Here is a 22,942-nt window from a genome sequence, read left to right as displayed (position 1 = left end):
CCGCCATATGAGGAATATGTCGAGGTATGATATCTGACAGAATTCAAATTTAAAAGCAGGAAATTCAATTAACTTCCAGCTTCTGTTAGCAAATTAGATTTTGAATATTAGCAAGCGATCCCCCCCCAGGGCGGTATAGTAAGACAATCTTGTTTTAGCAGCACAGATAAAGTCAGACGCGCTCCCCGAGATTATTTTCAGCCAGCTGGAAGACTGGGAGAGCTGCCCTGGTTCTCGAATATTGTCTTGAACCCCCCCCCCCCCCCCCCGCAGAACAAATTGCTTCATTGATGACATTCAAGTTTCTCTAATCTAATCAAATCGAAATCTATCTTTGCGATACCGGTTTTGTTATAGTTTTTCTTTTTGCTTTTTTACTCCCGCTCTTCTCCCTCAGACATTTATTCGGGTCGCGTTAAGGGTTACAGTAGCAATAACATTATACTGTATCTGATAGGACAAGGTAGCATCGAAAAAGGAGTATCGGACTATGTACATCTTGCACTTAAAACTCGATCCTACTGCACTGTATATCACACGTCATAGAAGGCTGTGTATGTTTAGTACCGTCCCTGTTTCCAATGCACCACAGGATACGGATGTCGTTGGAAATCCTAAATTCTCTATTACATTTCTCTTCACCCGCACGTCGTCCTCGGCGCGATGGCAGCGGCGTAACCCTGTTAACCTCCACGGACCCCATTGTGTTCCTCCCCTCTAATAGCGGCTGTGCCGAAGCAGCTCATCTGTCTACAGTCAGGCGGCGAACACGCTGCCTTCCCATGTGCTCTCCGTGATTTACTGGGCCCCTTCAAAGGCACCGGCAGAAAATACATCTCGGCTGTCCGCTAATATCTTTATGCACTTGAGTGTGCTGAATGAAGCCATAACCTCTCTTCACGTGACGAATGCTCCGTCGGAGAGGATATAGTGGCGTATTTTTCTGGCTTTATGGAAGTAAAAAACAATTATAAATGCTCTTAGTACAATGATGGCAGATTTGTTTTTATGATTTTTTTTTTGGCAGCACATATTGTACCCACACCTCTAAAATATAGTTACATTAATGGTTATATTGTTTTATTTGTTATTATTATTATTATTATTATTATTATTATTATTATTATTATTATTATTATTATTATTATTATATTATTATTATTATTATTATTATTATTATTATTATTATTATTATTATTATTATTATTATTATTATTATTATTATTATTATTATTATTATTATTTCATTTTTATCCCTCACCGAAAGGTTGCCGTGTTCATCCCCATGTACCAAGGATGCTGTATTCCAGCTGTGAACTGGTGACTGATATTACATCTACAGTGCCCACCATCTCTGCCTAAGTGCCCTTGAGTAAGGCACTGAACCCCCTAATTGCTCCAGGGGCCCTGTACTGTGGGACGATCCTGTGCTCGGACCTCTGACCTCCCTGATGCATCTGTGTAGTAGGGGGATATGTGTACAGTATGTGTATCTAGGAGGGATATGTGAGAGAGAGAGAGAGAGAGAGAGAGAGGTAGAAAAAGACACATTGCAGTGTATATTGACAATAAAGTAAATCTTCTTCTTCTCTTTCTTCTTCAGTCCAACTGTGCCCAGTATGCTGCCGACAGGAAAGAGGAAGAGAAGATGTGTGATCACCTGATCAGCGCCGCTAAACACAGAGACCATGTGACGGCCAACCAGCTGAAGCTGAAGATCCTCAACATCCTCACCAACAAGCATGGTGCCTGGGGAGTCCTGGCTCAGAGGTAAGACCTCACCAACAAGCATGGTGCCTGGGGAGTCCTGGCTCAGAGGTAAGACCTCACCAACAAGCATGGTGCCTGGGCAGCCCTGGCTCAGAAGTAAGACCTCACCAACAAGCATGGTGCCTGGGCAGCCCTGGCTCAGAGGTAAGACCTCACCAACAAGCATGGTGCCTGGGGAGTCCTGGCTCAGAGGTAAGACCTCACCAACAAGCATGGTGCCTGGGCAGCCCTGGCTCAGAGGTAAGACCTCACCAACAAGCATGGTGCCTGGGCAGCCCTGGCTCAGAGGTAAGACCTCACCAACAAGCATGGTGCCTGGGCAGCCAAGCTGGGACCATGGTCGGATGGTGATACAGTAGAGTCAGGCCAGAGCCAACAAAAGGTACCTGTGTGCACCAGTGATGAGATAGGACCACCAGCTAATGTCATTTTCCCAAGATCCAATAGGGTCAGCTACCGGGTCAGCAAACTCAATTACAGTGCGGAGTGGCTTAATCCCCTGGGGACAGCTGATTGGCCAGTGGTCAGACAGGCCGAGGTGGACGAAGGGGATAGTGTGTGTCTGTGTGTGTGTGTGTGTGGGGGGTGGGGGGGGGGGGGGTGTTTTTGCTGTATTGTCCAGGCATTCAGTCGCGCTCTCAGTCACACAGCACAGCACCTGGTGGTAGTTGGAGGCCTCCCCATGGGTCCTGTTAAAACAACCGCCTGCTCTCCGGCTCTCCTGCTATCCTGCTCTCCTGCTCTGGTTCCTACCACAGCCCCCCCCCCCCCATCACAGGAAGCATAGCCTCAAAGAGAAAGAAATGTTTGTATTTATTTATTTATTGCCTTTTCACTTTTTCTCCCATCCCCCAATTTTGTCATTAAGCCAATTCCGTCCTGGTCGTTGCGCTGCCCTACTGTCGTTCTGGGGAGGGTGTAGATTACCATATGCCTTCTCCGATGCATGTGGAGTTGCCAGCCGCTTCTTTTTCACCTGACAGCGAGGAGTTTCACTGGGAGAGCGTAACACACATGGAGGTTCATCTCCCCCAGATCCCCTCCCCCCACTGGCAAACAGGCGGCACGACCAACCAGGACTCTTATACCCGGCTTCCCACTGCCATTGTGTTCTTAGGGATGACTAATCAAGCCAGACGTACCGCTACCAGGAATACAACCTGCGGTGGTAGGCGAATGCTTAGACCTCTACACTACCCAGACGCTCCAGTGCTTAGACCTCTACACTACCTAGCCGCTCCTAGTGCTTAGACCTCTACACTACCTAGCCGCTCCTAGTGCTTAGACCTCTACACTACCCAGCCGCTCCAGTGCTGCTTAGACCTCTACACTACCCAGACGCTCCAGTGCTTAGACCTCTACACTACCTAGCCGCTCCTAGTGCTTAGACCTCTACACTACCCAGCCGCTCCAGTGCTTAGACCTCTACACTACCCAGCCGCTCCAGTGCTTAGACCTCTACACTACCCAGCCACACCTAGTGCTTAGACCTCTACACTACCCAGCCACACCTAGTGCTTAGACCTCTACACTACCCAGCCACACCTAGTGCTTAGACCTCTACACTACCCAGCCACACCTAGTGCTTAGACCTCTACACTACCCAGCCGCTCCAGTGCTTAGACCTCTACACTACCCAGCCGCTCCAGTGCTTAGACCTCTACACTACCCAGCCGCTCCAGTGCTTAGACCTCTACACTACCCAGACGCTCCAGTGCTTAGACTTCTACACTACCCGGCCGCTCCAGTGCTTAGACCTCTACACTATCCAGCCGCTCCAGTGCTTAGACCTCTACACTACCCAGCCGCTCCAGTGCTTAGACCTCTACACTACCCAGCCACACCTAGTGCTTAGACCTCAGTCTACACTACCCAGCCGCTCCAGTGCTTAGACCTCTACACTACCCAGCCGCACCAGTGCTTAGACCCGTACATTACGCTGCCGCAACATTTATATTTTTACATTTTGTCATTAGCTGACACTTTTATCCAAAGCGACTTGCAAGTTCTGTACGGCAAGTCAGTAGGTAGGGTACAACTCACAGCTGAGTAACAATGATCATCAAACAGTGCTGAAACTTGGGTGTTGCAGTGTTGAGTGCATAGTAGTAAAGACATATTAGTATAGTAGGAAGAGTGCATGATAGTATGAGACAGTAAGAAGTTTAGTGTTTTATTTATTTTTCATTTCAGATATTGATTGAAGAAGTGTGTAGCAATTCTGTGATATCAATTCTGATATCTGATAATTCTGATATCTGAGGGAGGAAAGGAGAGGAAGAGTTGAGTATCTTCGGCATAGCAATGGTACGAGAAGGCATGAGACGTGATAATGTTACCCATAGATTTGGTGTAGAGGGAGAAGAGGTAGGATGTCAGCCATGCCAGTGCAGAGCCAGTCACTCCCATTCCTGATGTCACCAGTGAGGCATGACTTTCTATACTTCCTTTCGGCCGCTCTCAGGACATGTCTTTCTTCTCTCTTCTGTATGAACCGTAATTCATTATAGTTCATTGTAAAATAGCAACAGTAGTGTAATTATGGTCAAAACCCTATAAATAGCATTTGGAATAATAGATCTTTCTCTCAGAATGAATGCAGCATGGTTTATATAGCGTTATCGGAATATACGGGGTGTAGGCTACTGACTGACTGCGCTCCGCCAGTGTTATTATGCACAGAAGCTCATTTCCTTTTATACTACTAATGGGATGTCACGTTAGGTAGTCAGGTGGAAACGTGAACTTCTGAGTGCCCCGCCTCCAGGGGGGAAAATATGCTGAGTGTTTTCCTCCCAGCTCCGTTTTAAACTTTTAGGGTGTGGCAGTCAGCTCGAATCTGATTGGCTAGGATCGGATTTGGACTCTATAATGCTGGAAGCCTGGAGAAAGAGACCTACCCACTGCCTCTCTCCTATACTAGCTGCAGTGAGCACAGTCTGACAGTGTGTTAGAGGGAGTGAGAAGAAGAAGAGGGAGACATTTAAAAAAAAATATATATATAACACAGATGCACAGATGAAAAAGAATGTAAACTATATTAAATTTTTTTTTTTTTTCATATTTCATATTTCATATTTGATATGAATTTATAGGGAGGCATGGCTTCCGTTGGCTTCCATAAGGATTCGCCACTGGAGTGACAGGGTTGGAAGTGATATTGAGTTTGTAGACCATGAGGGAGAGTTCAAAAGACCAGTGCCTCCACCACGTCTGGAGGGTCGTGGTGTGAGAGAAGTTATAGTTTGAAGAGAAACAGTCGAACAGATGCTTAGACCTCTACACTACCCAGCCTCTCCAGTGCTGCTTAGACCTCTACACTACCCAGCCTCTCCAGTGCTTAGACCTCTACACTACCCAGCCTCTCCAGTGCTGCTTAGACCTCTACACTACCCAGCCTCTCCACTGCTGCTTAGACCTCTACACTACCCAGCCTCTCCAGTGCTTAGACCTCTACACTACCCAGCCTCTCCAGTGCTGCTTAGACCACTACACTACCCAGTCGCTCCAGTGCTTAGACCTCTACACTACCCAGCATTTTCAGTTTGAAAACAGTTTTTATTAAATACACTACATTCCATTCATATTTAATTGTTTTATTTATAGATGTTTGCATGTTTTAAAAAGTGAAAATGAAATGGTAATTGAGACTAATTAAAGCAATCCTCAAGTACTTTTGTTGCAATATCCACTTCATCAGGTTTGTTCTGCAAATGATAACTTGGCTACTTAGTGTGCCATGTGAGATTATTAAAGGGGAACTATCTTACTATTTCTTTCACTATTTGGGCAATTGTACACAATTCCTGTGAGTCTATGGAACACATCTGTAAGTTCTTTTTCAAAAAGATTCATTGTTTTGTATTTCTAATCAAGTACTGTAGAGCAGCAGTTCTGCCCTTCAAGATTTCAAGCTGTTTTTGGCTGGGCTCCGCCCATACTCGCAATGTGCTTTGAGTGACAGTCACCCACTGCACTGCACTGCATACCTTTTGGGGGAGAGAGAGAGATAGAGAGGACTAACTGAATTCGCCGCGGGTGGGCACAATCCCACGGGACAATGCATTGGTAACTTGTTTCAAATGACAATATATACCCCTGTGAATATTATTGCACGGATCGGAATACACGTGGGAGCGTGCCCTATGATATTTTGCAACAGGTTGACGTGAGTGCTGATACAAGAGAGAGAGAGAGAGAGAGGGAGAGACAGATAGAGAGAGGGAGAGATCGCTCCGAGAGCGACGTGCGTGTGTGAGCGGCTCGACTCGCGACTGTGTGTAAATGCAGAGACAGAGACAGGGAAACCGCTTCCGCATTATTTCCACTCGCTGCTCATATAATGGCTGCTTTTTTTTTCATATAAACGTATCACAGTTAATATGTGGGCGGGCGGTGGCAGATCAGTGCCTATTCACGTCAGCGAGCGAGTCCCCTTTAGCCAGTCCGTGTTTTCCTTTTCCTTGAATGCCCAAATCCACTCCATTGTTAACGTTAATATCGCCTAATCTATGTTTTAAATTATGGCTATGTGTCTAATCTGCCCGTCGCTTATCAAAGACTCATTTTCCAGTCAACATTGTCAAAGCAGATTGTTTTTTTATCGCTTCATTTCCGTTTGATAGCATTTTGGAAATCACTCGTTTTCGCAGAAAAAACAACACATTCTATGATAATCGCCTTTTACTGTAATATTCTAGAACGTTGTCATTTGTCGGCCTATTTATGAATCGTTTTCAAATAAATGCTAGATAATCGATAGTATATGTGTGCGCACGCACGCTTGTGCCGCGCGCTGATAATCGCTGCTCTTATTTCCTGATGGCTTTTACAGTCAAAACAGCCATATCACATATAGGGGAAACGCTTATATATCCGTGAAAACGAGTCTGATTATCCTAAGACTGATAACATAGATTCCTTACCTGAGGTCAGATGGTATCCAAATGGATTATTCCAATTCCTGATCACCATTCGAAAAAATCGATCATTGTATTGATCAACCGTGTATACAGTAGAACACATAATCCCCGCTGCTCTTCAGGCTCCGGAGTGATGCCGGTCGATGCCGGTCGAGAGTCAGAAATCCTTTCTCCCATTCACTTTCATTGAGTCCAATCCAAAAGGGTGATTTACCATCTGGAAGACGATAGGGGGCGCTTTTTTCACATCTGAGCGCCTGGGGTGACTGGATCTCCAACGGTAGGCTCGCTTGATGCAATATGATTTCAGATCGCTAATAAAAAAAATAAACGAATAAAACGAATATTCTCGTGAGTGGGCATTCAACCCGGGGTGTAATAACACGAGAAAACTCGTGGGTGGCATTCAAAGTGTTAAGTATAGGCCTACGGTTTAACATCTGAATAGAAGCTAATAGAACTCCAATTCACTGACTAATCATGTCTCGCAAGCTAGCTAGTGTTCGCTTTTCAGGGAGAACCAAACTATTATTACTATTACAGCTACTGCATCTCCTGCGACTGCAACTGCATCTACTGCGGTTTGCATTGGCCCGGTACAATCCTGAATCAAGGCAGCGTGCTGTAACTACACTTACTGTCAGGGCCGCCTCAGGGGGTGTGCGAGCAGTGCGGTTGCACAGGGCCTCGCAGGAAGGGGGGCCTCGCACAAAAAAAAATAAAAAAAATGTTTTTATTTATTATTCTTTTATTTTTTATTTTTATTTTTTATTTATTTTTTTGTGAGGCCCCCCTTCCCGCAAGGCCCTTTTTCATCACAGACCTAAAATATAGTTTTGCTTATATGCTTATATATTTCACATTAGACACGTTTGTAGAATGTGTCTGACTTGTTCCTGGCTCTGCGGCTCTGTAGACTGCAGATACACTATTGGAGCTCTGCGGCTCTGCAGCAGACATACTATTGGTTTCAACGAAGGGAGGGGTTACATGTGTACAGTCGGCCGGCGTGCGTCAGCTGCGTCTGACTATTTCGCGCGTGCAGCATTGGAGGTTATGCCAGCCAAGACGAAGAGGATGGTCATTCTGCAGATGGACTGAAGATGAAAGTTGTTGCATGTTAGAAAGTTCAGTCAAGCTAGCCATGTCGGCTTAGCTAAAGGCAGGGACAGCTAGTTAGCTTTAGCTACGCACGGTGGTGTAGTGGTTAACACTGTCGCCTCACAGCAAGAAGGTCCAGGGTTCGAATCCCGCTTGGGGACCAGGTTTCCATGATGCCAGTTACCCAGGTGGGGTATCTCCCAGGCCTTTCTGTGTGGAGTTTGCATGTTCTCCCCGTGCTCGCAAGGGTTTCCCCCCCCGATAAGATAAACCCAATGGAAAAACATGCACAACAACAAGATCGCTAACGCTGTGGCGTCCTTGACGAAGACGGACAGGAGCACTTGGATTGGTCCCCTGGCGCGGCTCACGTGGCGCCTGTCTGCTCCCGGCTGCCCTTGGGGGGGAAGGACGACGGGATGGGTTAATCGCAGATACGCATTGTATGCATGGTTCGCATGTGTGCCAAATGGTGACCTCGGAGCAGGTCCTAAATTATTATTATTATTATTATTATTATAATATCGAGTGCTAACGTGTGGTTCAGTCGGGATAGCCATGTTGGCTAGTAGCTTAGCTAAAGGCTAACTAGCGTTAGCTAACCTAGAGAGAGCACGTGCAGCATTGTTATGCCAAGATGAAGAGGACGGTCGTTCGGCAGATGAACTTCGTCAACTCCACGCGGTTGTCTCCATCCTCTTGGACGTTTGGTGAGTTTTTAATGCACTCTATTCTATTCCCGCTGTGGAGATATCTCTCTCTCTCTCTCTCTCGGGCCGGCTAGCTATCGTGGTTACGTTATGTTGGCTAACGTTTTGTGGAGCCAGCGGGCCGGCTAGCTATCGTAGCTGATGTTATGTTGAGCTAGCGGGCCGGCTAACTATCGTAGCCAACGTTATGTTGAGCTAGCGGGCCGGCTAGCTGTCGTAGACGTTATGTTGAGCCAAGCGGGCCGGCTAGCTAACGTAGCTAACGTTATAATGAGCCAAGCGGGCCGGCTAGCTAACGTAGCTAACGTTATATTGAGCCAAGCGGGCCGGCTAGCTGTCGTAGCTAATGTTATATTGAGCCAAAGCGGGCCGGCTAGCTAACGTAGCTAACGTTATATTGAGCCAAAGCGGGCCGGCTAGCTAACGTAGCTAACGTTATATTGAGCCAAAGCGGGCCGGCTAGCTAACGTTCAGTCACATTTAGTTTTATCCTGCACCTGGCCTAAAACAGGTTGGATGTGCACACAGCTGCTCTACTGTGTTTGTAGCAGAGCAACCATACCTGAAGCCTTGTAAACAAAGACATCAACACTAGAGTGTGTACTTCTATCTACACAGTACAGCCAAAGCATTCCCATTGCTAGGCAAAAACTCCACCTGTTTTCTACACTGCTTCTTCCCTTGCTGGATTTTCTGCATTACTGCCACTTGTACATGTGTGTTGTGGAGAAATTTGTACAGTGTTACAAAGCGATAACACTGTATATTGACTCTCGCTCTCTCTCTCGCTCTCTCTCTCTCTCTCTCTCTCTCTCTCTCTCTCTCTCTCTCTCTCTCTCTCTCTCTCTCTTGCTATATGTTGACTGTATCATGTCCAGCCTCGGGCAGCGCTATTATTTAAGAATATGTTGACTGTATGAAAAAAAGAAAAAAGAAAAGAAAAAAGAAAAAATAATTACCTTTAGGGGGGGGGGGGGGGGGGGGGGGGGCCTCGCGTTTCAATCTCGCACAGGGCCTCGCATTTCTCCCAGGCGGCCCTGCTTACTGTGGTTTGCCCGGTACAATCCTGAACCAAGGCAGAGTGCTGTAACTGCATCTACTGCGGTTTGCATTGGCCCGGTACAATCCTGAACCAAGGCAGAGTGCTGTAACTACACTTACTGTGGTTTGCCTTGGGTTTTGGTTGGATTTGTACACCCTACGTTCACTATAACAGAACAAGATTGAACCAAGAAATGTTGTCACAAGATAAAACAGATATCCAAAGGTTCAATTTCAGTCATAACTAAATTTTGACCAAAATTGTAGTTACTGCACTTAGCTTTTGTAGGGCAGTAGATGACTGACTTTCACTTTTAATAAACATGCTTACAGTACTGCTATATGAGTCAATATGAACATATGAACAGTCCCTTGCAAAAACAATTATTTCCAAAAAACAGAAAAACATGGTAGTGACCAAAGAATTATGGAAATACTATATGTATCATGGTTTAAATATGTGTTACCATGGCGATGCATGACGTTTACAGTGCCATGGCAGCACCATGGTCTATTATTTATACAATGGTCAGTACCATGTTAAAACTGAAAATACCATCAAACTACCGCAATGCTTTTTTTTTAAGGGGTAAACCAGCATTATTATATATATCACAGTAGGGATGCTTCTCGCATAATTATAACAAATACTGTGTACTACATCTAATTATCAGTGGTGACTACAATATGTATCCCCAGTGCAACTAATGTATGTGAAAATGTATGTAAAAACAAGTCGTCAGCTACATACCTTGCTTACAGAAACCACACTTTGACTAATTTACCAAAACAAAAATGTTAGTTTCTTTATTACATTTTGAAAATACAAGGCAGATGGATAACCATCTTCATAAAAAAAATATATATATATTTCATGTTTATCCATGTCGGAATAAATACACAAAATTATGTAATTTGATCCATATTTTACATACTATATGGTTAATGTGTAGCTAATAAAAAATCGGACAAAACAACCGATGCAAACACAGATTATTAATATCTTATCTTATCTTGTTCATGGAATGAGTTTATTGATATTTGACTAATAATAACTAATATTACCAATACTCATTTCCATGTACTGTGTGATACCGATATATAAATGTAGTAATTTTCACGTAGAACATTCTATTTCTCACCTAAAAACACGTCTACTGAGAGGACACATGCCGCTCCTCTGATTGATTACAGCACTTCCACAGCGAGAAGTAAATTGTTATGTAGTTGTGAATTTGTTACAGGCGGTTTTTAGTTTTATATTCCTGGTCCATGCCGGAGATTATACCCAAACCAGGTATTCATACAATGGACTAGCCATGACAAAACGTACTGGATTGGATTCTGGGCCCGTATTCCAATATTTATGGGAACCTTCTCGGGAGGCGTAGCATTTGCATTGAAACAAAAGGTTATTGAGCGTGGGTGTATTGTAAATAATACTGCAAAACTTCCAACAAATTCAAATGTAACGCTAACCTGCTGGGGAAGAAAAATGATGCAATATGCTCACAAGCTCAAGGCGGTGTTGCAGTTGAGCAGCTTAGTCTTATTCAATGCTACATTAACTTTCCCATTTATGCTGCTCTTGTAAAATATAAAGCCCTCAAGCGGTTTGAAATGGCAGTCTGTTATTGTTGACTGCTTATGATGTGTTTGTGTGTGTGTGTGTTTGTGTGTGTGTGTGTGCATGTGTGCCTTTGCCTTTAGTTGTTAGTGTTTTCACCCTCACCCCTGGAAATTGCCTTTCATTTTACTCTCAAGTCCTACCTGGAGACACGCCACAGGATATTGATAATTCACGTCGAACACATTATAAACAAAATCCTTCTTATGCGGGCAGGAGAAAATATACTTTCCTACAGGCACCATGGTTAAATATCCCTCCCCCCTCAAAACGTGGTCCACCAGGTGTTCAGATTGATGAAGCCACCTGGCTGGCATTGGGCCGTTGAGCTGCATTAGACGTGTCTGTCTGGTGCCGTACAGCGAAGCCCTGAATAACAAACACATCTGTAGATTATTAGCGGGCGCCGGTGACCCCTCCCCGTTGTGTTGTCACGTTCACTGATTACAAACAGCGTGAGATATTGTATTTCTGCGACATCGGGCCGATGCCGGGTACGAGGAGGAAATATTCTGCGCACGTCTTGGAGGGCGGTCATGTGACCTGCGTGAGGCATAACCAGATCAGACCGTATAGAGGCCTGTTAGATCATACTATATGCTCGGCTGATGATGAATGACCCCCCCGTATTGAGTCGGCATGGGGAAATCAATAGTCCTCAAATTGAAACAGTATAGGGCGGTATTGATCCGCCGCGCTAAATCAAAACGAGAAGGCTTTGATACAACTCTCCAGGACAGCTCTCTGCCCAGTAATGACACACTATCAATTTTAGCTTTGCACTGATAAATCAAGTTGAAAATTGGATGTCAGACTTTTTTCCAGGGAGAGAGTGATTTTCCCTGCCCTCTGGTCCCCTCTGCTGTTGACCTCTGAACCCTGCCAGTGGATTATAAAGTTCAGCCTCGTCTAGAGTGAAAGGAGATGTCAAGGCGAGGCTGATGAATTTCGTCTGAGAATAATGTTCTTGGACCACCCTATTGCGGTGATAGTAAAAAACAATAGAACATGTAAAAACATCATTCATGTCATAGAACCGCAAGGTAATTTTCTCATTAATTCCCACAAGGAAAATAAGCACCAACGGTAATTGTGTTTTTAATTCATCAAAACAACCCAGAGATTATAAGTAATACACATTTCAGACCCATGTAGACGAGCATGAGAACAACATGTTAATTTTTTTAAATTATTATTAGTATAATAATCATCATTGTGTATTATGATTATAATACGGTATATTGTAATCAATTTGCTGTTATGACAAACATACTGTACATAATGTACCTTTTCCATTTACATGTTGGGCATTTAGCTGAAGCCAGAGCAATTTACAGCAACAATAGAATGAGCTCACATACTAGTCACATACAGAGCATAGTCATACTGTACACACACACACACACACACACACACACACACACACACACACACACACACACACACACACACACCCACACACACACACACACACACACACACACACCCTCCCAACATCCTCAACACACCTCCTCGCTAAAACATTGGCCACTTTGGGTTTGCAGTCACTGTGCCCCCATTCATTCATGCCGCCACACCTGAGGTACTAATTGTCCTGACACACCCGGCCACCCTAACAGAAATGTAAAAGGTCTCGAAGGAGACAGACTAACCCTTTGTTCCCGTCCAGGTGCCCGTGTCGACTTCAGCAGCATCACTGACAGCTGACAGAGAGGAGGAGGTCCGGCCCCCCCCCCCCCTCCCCACACTAGCCCCCGCAGCAGACCTTAACCTAAACGGACTGATCTATCGATTGTCAACATTTCTCCTGTATAATTACTTTTTTCGTAGTGGAGGGCGGGTGGTGGGGTGCATGGTGGAGGGATGGGGTTTGGTGGCGTGTATTGATCTGCGTTGGGGAGGCGGTGAAAGTGCCGTTTCCCTTGACTAACAGTGAGTTTCGTCTCTCCCCGCGTGATGAATGGTAACAATCTGCCTGCGGATAATAACTTTGTGATGGAATGAGCCTCTCAGTCACACTCTGCTCACAGTCTTCTGGTCGCGCCTGAAAGGGTTATCAATTCTAATAGCGCTCTCCACTATGCAGGCGGAGGGTCCTGCAGGGTCTGCCTCGGAGCATCTTTGGAGGAGAGGGGGGGGGGGGGGTTAAAAGCATGGGTTCCTCCCCGTCTGATGACCCCTCTGGGGGGGGAGGGGGGGTTCGAGAGGGGCGACCAAGGTCCCTGAATTCAGCCAGAAGATACACAGACAGCAGAAAGCACTTTGAATATGATTCTCTTTGGCATTCATAGGGTTGATGCGGCAGAGTGCCTGTACTGTGTGTTTTCTTAATAAATCACTGTGGGGCTCCCGAAGTCAGATCATAGGAATGTATATATATATATTTTCTTTTAATATAAATGATTTAATTGTATTTTTTGTAAGAATACTATTGGTACAAATCACCATACATTTGTCCCGTCATGCTCCTCCTTTTTTGCCATAAATTGAACACAAGACGTTTATCGTTTTTGACAACCTACTTTTTTAGCCCTCTCCTCCCGAGCTAGCATTCCACATACAGTGCCTAGAACAGCAGCAGCTGCTAATAGTAGCAGTCGTAGAATAGTAGTTTGTATCCTAGAATAACAAATAGAAGGACAACGGCACAGTATTTCAAGTAGAAAACACGTTTTTGCATATTCATTTAGATGTATATTCGATGGAAAGCGCAAGGTTTCTTTTGTTCTAGCGAGCAGGCGTTCTCTCCTCTCCCGTGCGTTGTTGACCTCCACCAGACTCTCTTCCCGTGGGGCGCTCTTAACCTTGCCGACTGTGCTAATTATCTCTGGAAAGGGGCCCATTCACACAATCATCAATTTCCAGCGGGAGGAGAAATTGAGCCGGGCACCGCTGGACTGTGCCCCATTTCTGATGAAAGATGGGGGCCCACAAAGCTGGCAAGCCGGGGAGAGAGTTCACCCACAGTATGGCTCTTTATCCCCGGGTCGGAGCGCCTTCGTCCGTCTTCATTACGCCACATGACCCTGGAGTTGATGCTGTTGTCGATGTTGTGTTGTTTCCTGTAGCCTATAGTTACCCCTTAATGAGACTGAGACTCTGTCTCACTTGTTTGCACTCGGATCCAGTCCCAGAAAAAACCTACGTTTCTTCTTTTTTTGGTAAACAAATCTGAGGAATTCCAGTAGTTACTCCAACCAGGCTATTTGTAGATAAAAAAAATAATCCTATCCGCTGTATCCGTAGAGTTTCTCATGGGAATCCTTCATCTGCGTATCGCGTGTGGGACCGACTCGTATCCACTGACTGCATGCGTTTGGTTGTTGCTGAGTGTGCACGTGTCGGCGGGGAGTTCAGTGATAAGAGATGAAGATGAAAGTTCTCCTCTCCCTCTGCGATAATCCACTCAAGATGTTTACACATGTGCGTTCATTAGACAAATTATCAAGATTGAAATGTGTTGTCGTTGAGGAAATTACTATGTTTATTTATATTGTTTCTCATTTCTCAGAGTTTTATTTGAAGAGAAACGTCATCGCCACGTGGCTGTCAGTTGCCACTTTTTGATGTGCACTTCCATTGGTCTTCGTCCAACTTACTTACTTACTTACTTACTTACTTATAGGTATTGTTTTCAACCCCACCCCACCTGACAAACTACCCTTGTGAAAAAGTATCCTGGTAGTTTGATGGTAATTTTGGTTTTACCATGGTGCCAGCCATTGTATATAGAATGTACCATAGCTGCCATGGTGAAAGTTACATATAACCATTGTACCACATTAATTGTACTTAACAAATACCATGGTATAATCCAATTTAAAACATGATACTGATGGTATTTCATAGTGACCGGTAGATACCTTTTTGAAAATACCACAATACTTTTTTGAAAATACCATGATACTATTTTGAAAACACCATGTTACTTGTTTGTAAGGGTATTGTCAGATCAGTTTCATGAGAAGTTTGATCTTTTTTCCACATGATCATTGTTTTGACTAAATTAAATATCTCTCAATATATATAACGAGGGAGCCGCGCGTTTTTAAACAGGTTACCGGTAAAAACATGCGTTTTAAAACATGAAACGGTCACGCTTGCATCATTGGTGGTGACCTCAGTGAAATCGGGACAATGACTGAACTTCTCTGGGATCTAGTTACTCATGGTCGGTGACGGCGTCTACAGTGACAACCGGAGGAGAAAGAATAGACCATTTGTTCTCGGATTGGAATTCCGTTGAAAACTGGTGGTGGTGTGTTCAGTGTCCAAGACACACACACATACAGAGGACTGGGGCATGGCAGCAACTACATGCATGCATGTGTGTGTGTGTGTGTGTGTGTGCGTGTGCGTGTGCGTGTGCGTGTGTGTGTGAGCGCGTGTGAGCGCGTGTGTGTGTGATGGAAACCAGTCACTCCCTCTTTAAATAGAATTGTCTGATTACTGGTATTTATTATAATTATACTCCCATTCATGTCCGTAATGGCGGCATTTAAAAGGAATATAATGGTGTTTTATTGAATCTCCGTGCCCCTTTCCATCCCCTTGACTGCTCCGTCACACAAGTGTCCTCTGTGAACAAATAGGAACTGCTTAAACTGTTGAAGTGGTCCGGGCAGCGGTCCTCTGACCTGACCACCCAGTGCAAATGGCCATGGTCAAAATCAGAGTCAAAATGTGGAGGTGTGGACCCAGGAGCACGCTCAGCTGAAGGGGATTTGGGCATACTAAAAAAACAAAACAAAAAATGCAAACCATGGTTTTATTTATCTAGCAGGCATTCAATTAAAGTTGAGCTGAAATTTAAAAAAAAATCCTTTTTAACCGTTATAGATCATTTCCCCATATTGTGCACCTATTTAACAGTATATGCCTAAAAATGTTAAATCCAATCATGTTTCCTTCCTGTAAAACAAAATATTACCTGTGTTTACGTAGGCTTGCACAAACCAATTTCAACCAATAATATTGTGACCTCTTCACTCTGGAGACTTGATGTTTTCAACGATCATATCAAATTCCTCCCAACGTTATGTCCCGCCTGCCTGGCCTCTTTCACTCGCAAATACGTCACAAAAAACAGATTCTCGAAAATGCCATTTCAGCTCAACTTTAACCCTTTCACTACCACACTACAGTATAATGCAGGACTTTGGAGAAGTCTTAATTTGGCATGCAGTGACACACGTGCGATGGGCGGCACACACACAGGAACACACACCCATCCCGTCGTCCTTCCCCCCAAGGGCAGCCAGAAGCAGATAGGGGCGTCGGCGAGGGACCGCACCCCGGGTACCAATCCAAGTGCTCCTGCCCGTCTTCGTCAGGGACGCGACAGCGTTAGCAATCTGTTGTGCATCTTTTTCCATTGGGTTTCTCTTATCGGGGGGGGAACCCTTGCGAGCACGGGGAGAACATGCAAACTCCACACAGAAAGGCCTGGGAGTAGTGTGGTAGTGAAAGGGTTAACCTTCTGTAGTGTGGTTGTGAAATGGTTAACCATTTGTCGTGTGGCAGTGAAAGGGTTAACCTTATGTGTTGTTGCAGTGAAAGGGTTAACAATTTGGTAGTATGGTAGTGAAAGGGTTAAAATGACAAAAGATTGTATTTTGTGATTTCCAATGTTCTAAATACATTCAAATGAACTACATCTTAACGTTTGGAATCACGGCACAAAATGCTGGCTCTTGTGATTTGAAACAACTGACAGATGATTTTCTTTTTTTTTGTATTTTCTTTTTTTATTATTTTTTAAACAAACATATAAACAAACATGACAACACACGATAAGATATACAAGCATTCATTAACAGTGCATATCCAATGAAATCACCATTTAGTTAAATGTCTTATACAGGATATACCCCTAATACCTGCTATCTAGTACCCTACACACATATGCTCTAGCTCGTACCCCCCCCTCCCAGACCCCCCATTGGATAATCCATCCATTATAACTTGTTCCTAACCAGACACTACCTTTATATGCTAGCTTTTATTCATTGAGACCCAAAATTCTTGCTGTATATATTTCTTGATAAATCACATCGAGATATGTACAAATCCAGACCTTGACAGATAAGGTTTGCGTTTAATAAAAAAAAAAAAAGTCTTACGGCAAAATCCCGTTCAGCGTGTGACCCCTTCTGGGTCCACCTCTGCACTTTGTCTAAGCGGTTCTTTTCTTTCATGAGATGCGTTGAAGTTACCGTCCCACACACACACACACACACGCACGCACGCACACACACACACACACACACACACACACACACACACACACACACACACACACACACACACACACACACACACACACACCGCAGGCCTTCCTTGTTCTGTTGGTGTTTTCATCTTTGTTGCCGTTTCGCGGACTAGCCGGTTGTTCCCGGGGTGTTTTGACGGACAGCTGAGGTCTTGTACAAGCACCTCTGATCTGCTAGCAACGGCATAGGTCTGGTCTGTCAACATCTCAGTTAGCTTTTCCACAGAACCCACGCCGCTCTAGAAACGGTATGGACAGAATACGAGGAAACAAAATCGTACCTCCATCGGTCTGAGACCACATTAGAGCTAAATCATCGGAATATTACGCTTCTCCTGTATCGTGTTATGAGCCCAGCGGAGTCGTCAAATGCATCTGTCTCTCTCTTTCCTAGGATGATGTTATGTATTTTTTGCTGGTAAATTGTTATCAATTCCTTTACCCCCCCTCCTGGACATTTTATATTGAATCATGTCTGTCAGAATTTTACTGCCCTTTTACAAACAGAACACATTCCCTGTGGACTGGGGGGGGGGGGGGGGGGGGTTGTTCGATGTGGCCCTGAGACTCTCACACTGCAGAGAGGCGGGATTTAAATACATACTATCTGAAAGAGAAGACCTCTTATACATTTATCCTATACACTTAGCAAGTCTAAAGAGCATCCATAAATAATGGTGCTCCTGTTTCCTGTTATTTATCAGTGCGGTGAAAATTAGCCTTTAAAATGCAGTTTGAAATCCATTTGGGTGATTGATGGGTGACGGGGCCAATAAATTTTGCCAGTTTCTAAGGGGGCCGGCTCTCGGCCATTCTTTAAGCTTGTCATGAGGCCAGACACGTTTTGATGTGGAAAATAAGACCGTCAAGAGAGAGACGGATACAGACTACTACCAGATGAACCATTTGTCGTTGGTACGGAGATGGTGCGCGGAGGTGATGTTTCTCAAAGTAGAAATGGCGTTGGTCATATAGTCAGACCTTTTTCAATGGAAGTGCGTTGCTAGGGAACAGCTTGGCTCAGAGTGTATTCCCTGCCAGCTATTGATATTTTGCAAACACACTTAACAGGAAATACACCTGGGTCCATTTTGAACATTCATTGTTTGTAAAGGTCTATATCGCAATGTATCGTCCAAAATAAAGCAGGGACTACACTGTGAAGTATTTTCTCAATATCATTATTACTATCATTATTTCTTTTATTGAATTATTAAATGCACACTTGCATAATTATGGAGATGTCCACAAAGCACCATGTTCGCCGGGTGTAAATCAAGTGTACCGGAATTTTCGGACTATAAGCCGCGGCTTTTTCCCCCATTTTTCGACCCTGCGGCTTATATAACGGTGCGGCTAATCTATGGATTTTTACAGCTAACTGGGCCCGCTCCCTCAGTTCTGTGACCGTCAGATCAGACTCCTAAATCTGCTGCAGCAGTGCACGCCTTGCCCCTCCTCCTCCCCCTCACAGACCCACGTCAACAAACCATTATGGCAAGAGTCTAGTGTATGAGCAGCTCAGAGCTCCTCTTTCAACATAACTGAAGCATTAAACAAAATGACCCAGTCAACGAACTATTCACTTTAGTTTATTAATGCATGAGGCGTTGTCTAATGTTATCTAGCTACTGATGGCTCCTGATATCATCAGTTTGGCATTCGATTTCGCAGGTGCTGGCTAACTGGCTATCGTTCTGTGAGCTGGCGTTGGTACCTGGCTGGCTAACTAGCGTGGCTATCGTTCTGTGAGCTGGTGTTGGTACCTGGCTGGCTAACTCAAGTTCAAGTTCAAGTTCAAGTTCTTTAATAGTTGTCATACAGAAGTACAGAATACTTTCATACAAAATGCTTCTTACTGTTACGCTCCAGAGACTGTGCTAGACAAGATAGTATCAAATAACATAATATAGCATGTAATTTAGAAGAAGAAAAATGAGGTCACAGTGTTCGGTATAGACATATGTACAATGTTCTGAGTTACCATATAATATACAATACTATGCAGTGTACTAATGTACAGTACTATCTAGTGCAAAGCAGAAATGGGATGAGGTACAATTTTAGGTACAATTTACAGTAAGGTGTACGAGTTGTAGTGCAATCCTTCATCAATAAATATAAAGTGTGGGGAGTGGGTGCTACAGTGTGTTTGTTTAAAGTGGGTGTGTGCTATAAAGTGTGTGGAGTGGGTGCTACAGTGTGTTTGTTTAAAGTGAGTGTGTGCGTGTGGATGTGTGTGCTATGTGCGTTTGGTGGTTGTTGTTGTGTAGTGTTCATTCATTGTTCGTTTAGCAGCCTGATGGCCTGGGGATAGAAGCTTCTTCTGAGTCTTTCTGTGCTCGCCTTGAGACTCCGGTATCGCTTGCCTGACCGCAGCAGTTCAAAGAGGCAGTTGTTCGGGTGACTGGAGTCTTTAATGATTCTCTTAGCCTTGCCCATGCAACGCTTGTTGTAAATGTTCTGGAGGGTGGGGAGCCCCCCTCCAATTGTGCGTTCGGCTGAACGTGTCACTCTTTGTAGTCTGCTTCGGTCTTGTGCAGTGCTATTCCCAAACCAGGAGGTGATGTTGCCGGTCAAGATGCTCTCTATTGTACATGAGTAGAAGTTCTTAAGGATCTTCTGACTGACTTGGAACTTCCTTAGGCGCCTGAGGAAGTAGAGGCGTTGTCGTGCCTTCTTCATAACACTGTCAATGTGTGTGGTCCATGTCAAGTCCTCGGATATGTAGGCTCCGAGGTACTTAAAGCTGTTGACTCTCTCAACCGGTGCCCCGTCGATGCTGAGGGGGCTGTAGTCCTTGACCCCCGACCTCCTGAAGTCCACAATCATCTCCTTTGTTGACTAGCGTGGCTATCGTTCTGTGAGCTGGCGTTGGTACCTGGCTGGCTAACTAGCGTGGCTATCGTTCTGTGAGCTGGCGTTAGTAGCTGGCTGGCTAACTAGCATGGCTATCGTTCTGTGTGCTGGCGTTGGTACCTGGCTGGCTAACTAGCGTGGCTATCGTTCTGTGAGCTGGCGTTGGTACCTGGCTGGCTAACTAGCGTGGCTATCATTCTGTGAGCTGGCGTTGGTACCTGGCTGGCTAACTAGCGTGGCTATCGTTCTGTGAGCTGGCGTTAGTACCTGGCTGGCGCTGGCTAACTAGCGTGGCTATCGTTGTGTGAGCTGGCGTTGGTACCTGGCTGGCTAACTAGTGTGGCTATCGTTCTGTGAGCTGGCGTTAGTACCTAGCTGGCGCTGGCTAACTAGCGTGGCTATCGTTCTGTGAGCTGGCATTGGTACCTGGCTGGCTAACTAGCGTGGCTATCGTTCTGTGAGCTGGCGTTTGTACCTGGCTGGCTAACTAGCGTGGCTATCGTTCTGTGAGCTGGCGTTAGTACCTGGCTGGCTAACTAGCGTGGCTATCGTTCTGTGAGCTGGCGTTGGTACCTGGCTGGCTAACTAGCGTGGCTATCGTTCTGTGAGCTGGCGTTGGTACCTGGCTGGCTAACTAGCATGGCTATCGTTCTGTGAGCTGGCGTTGGTACCTGGTTGGCTAACTAGCGTGGCTATCGTTCTGTGAGCTGGCGTTGGTACCTGGCTGGCTAACTAGCGTGGCTATCGTTCTGTGAGCTGGCGTTGGTACCTGGCTGGCTAACTAGCGTGGCTATCGTTCTGTGAGCTGGCGTTTGTACCTGGCTGGCTAACTAGCGTGGCTATCGTTCTGTGAGCTGGCGTTAGTACCTGGCTGGCTAACTAGCGTGGCTATCGTTCTGTGAGCTGGCGTTGGTACCTGGCTGGCTAACTAGCGTGGCTATCGTTCTGTGAGCTGGCGTTGGTACCTGGCTGGCTAACTAGCATGGCTATCGTTCTGTGAGCTGGCGTTGGTACCTGGTTGGCTAACTAGCGTGGCTATCGTTCTGTGAGCTGGCGTTGGTACCTGGCTGGCTAACTAGCGTGGCTATCGTTCTGTGAGCTGGCGTTGGTACCTGGCTGGCTAACTAGCGTGGCTATCGTTCTGTGAGCTGGCGTTGGTACCTGGCTGGCTAACTAGCATGGCTATCGTTCTGTGAGCTGGCATTGGTACCTGGCTGGCTAACTAGCGTGGGTATCATTCTGTAAGCTGGCGTTGGTACCTGGCTGGCTAACTAGCGTGGCTATCATTCTGTGAGCTGGCGTTAGTACCTGGCTGGCGCTGGCTAACTAGCGTGGCTATCGTTCTGTGAGCTGGCGTTGGTACCTGGCTGGCTAACTAGCGTGGCTATCGTTCTGTGAGCTGGCGTTAGTACCTAGCTAGCACTGGCTAACTAGCGTGGCTATCGTTCTGTGAGCTGGCGTTGGTACCTGGCTGGCTAACTAGCGTGGCTATCATTCTGTGAGCTGGCGTTGGTACCTGGCTGGCTAACTAGCGTGGCTATCGTTCTGTGAGCTGGCGTTAGTACCTAGCTACCGTTACTGTTTAAACAAAAATGTTAATAAATGGGAGCTTCCTCAAACAGCCATCTCTTTCCCGACAATCCCCTCTGTGCACGAATCCTTACATATGGTAATTAAACATTAAAACACCTGAGGCTTATATTCAGGTGTGGCTTATAGTGCGAAAATTACGGTAATTATGGCTGAGATTTGTCGTTCAGCGGTACAAGCATCTACCACTGTGTTCTTTTCATCCACACTGTTGTAGTAACAGAGCTTGGGCTCTTCTTCCACCCCGAGTGGCCTGTTTGTAGAAAAGTATGTGCAGGCCCTGCAAGCCCTCGCCACCTTCCAGTGTGTTCATTTATGCATTTTTCTTTTTTTGGTATTACAAATAGGGTTCACCATCATCTCCATCCCACCCCCATCCACTAAACAATTACACTTGCGGGAATTCACTTTCTTGAAACTCTAATTGAAACCCCCTCTGCCCCCGCAAATTGCCTCCACGGCCCCGAGTATAGCAGCCCCCCCCCCCCCCTCCCCGGGCTGTGGATCTCTTTTGGAAGGCAAACCCTTCAGAGCCCTCCCCGGACCACCCTCCGAGAGGAGGTTCCCTCATCGCCACATTTTGGCACAGTCCAAATCCGGTCTGGTGTTGACCACATGGTCTAGGGTATCACAGGTCTCACTCCGACACTAGGAAACCACATCCAAACTGGAAACACATGCCTCGGGGGGCGAGGGGGCGAGGGGACGAGGGGAAGAGAGATCAGAACGCTGACATCTATGACATTTGCCGTAATCAGTCCCCTGTAATTTGGGGGCCCTCGGTTTGTTTCGCATTTGATTCGTATTAAAGACAAATGAAAATATTTTGGCGTTCGCTTAGATCTGGTCTACACAAAAGATTAGCCGCAACCAAACCAAATCAAATGCATCAACTGCATTTAATACCGTTGAGTTAAATCTTCAAAGGGGTGGATTTCTCTTCCCCCCCCCCCCCCCTCCGCTGGCATCTGCAGCCTATTTGTAGTGGGAATTATGGGGCATAATCTCTGACGGTAATCGCCCGGTTGCCTACATTGGATTTACATTTTTC

At 45.5% G+C, this 22,942-nt stretch overlaps 1 protein-coding gene across 1 annotated transcript in view; it reads left to right on the top strand.

The window, feature by feature from the left end:
* The window catches only part of LOC311225271 (neurobeachin-like), a gene marked incomplete at its 5' end in the record, with an annotated part of 544,672 nt that overhangs the window by 412,061 nt on the left and 109,669 nt on the right, over positions 1 to 22,942 (top strand). The window contains 1 exon segment of the mRNA XM_084310493.1: positions 1,604 to 1,770. Coding sequence (XP_084166619.1) covers positions 1,604 to 1,770 — 167 coding nt within the window.

This window comes from Notolepis coatsorum (assembly GCF_963971535.1).
Source record: "Notolepis coatsorum genome assembly, chromosome: 1".
Taxonomy (NCBI): domain Eukaryota; kingdom Metazoa; phylum Chordata; class Actinopteri; order Aulopiformes; family Paralepididae; genus Notolepis; species Notolepis coatsorum.
The sequence above is the reverse complement of the archived record's forward strand: the minus strand, read 5'-3'. Positions and strand labels throughout refer to the sequence as shown.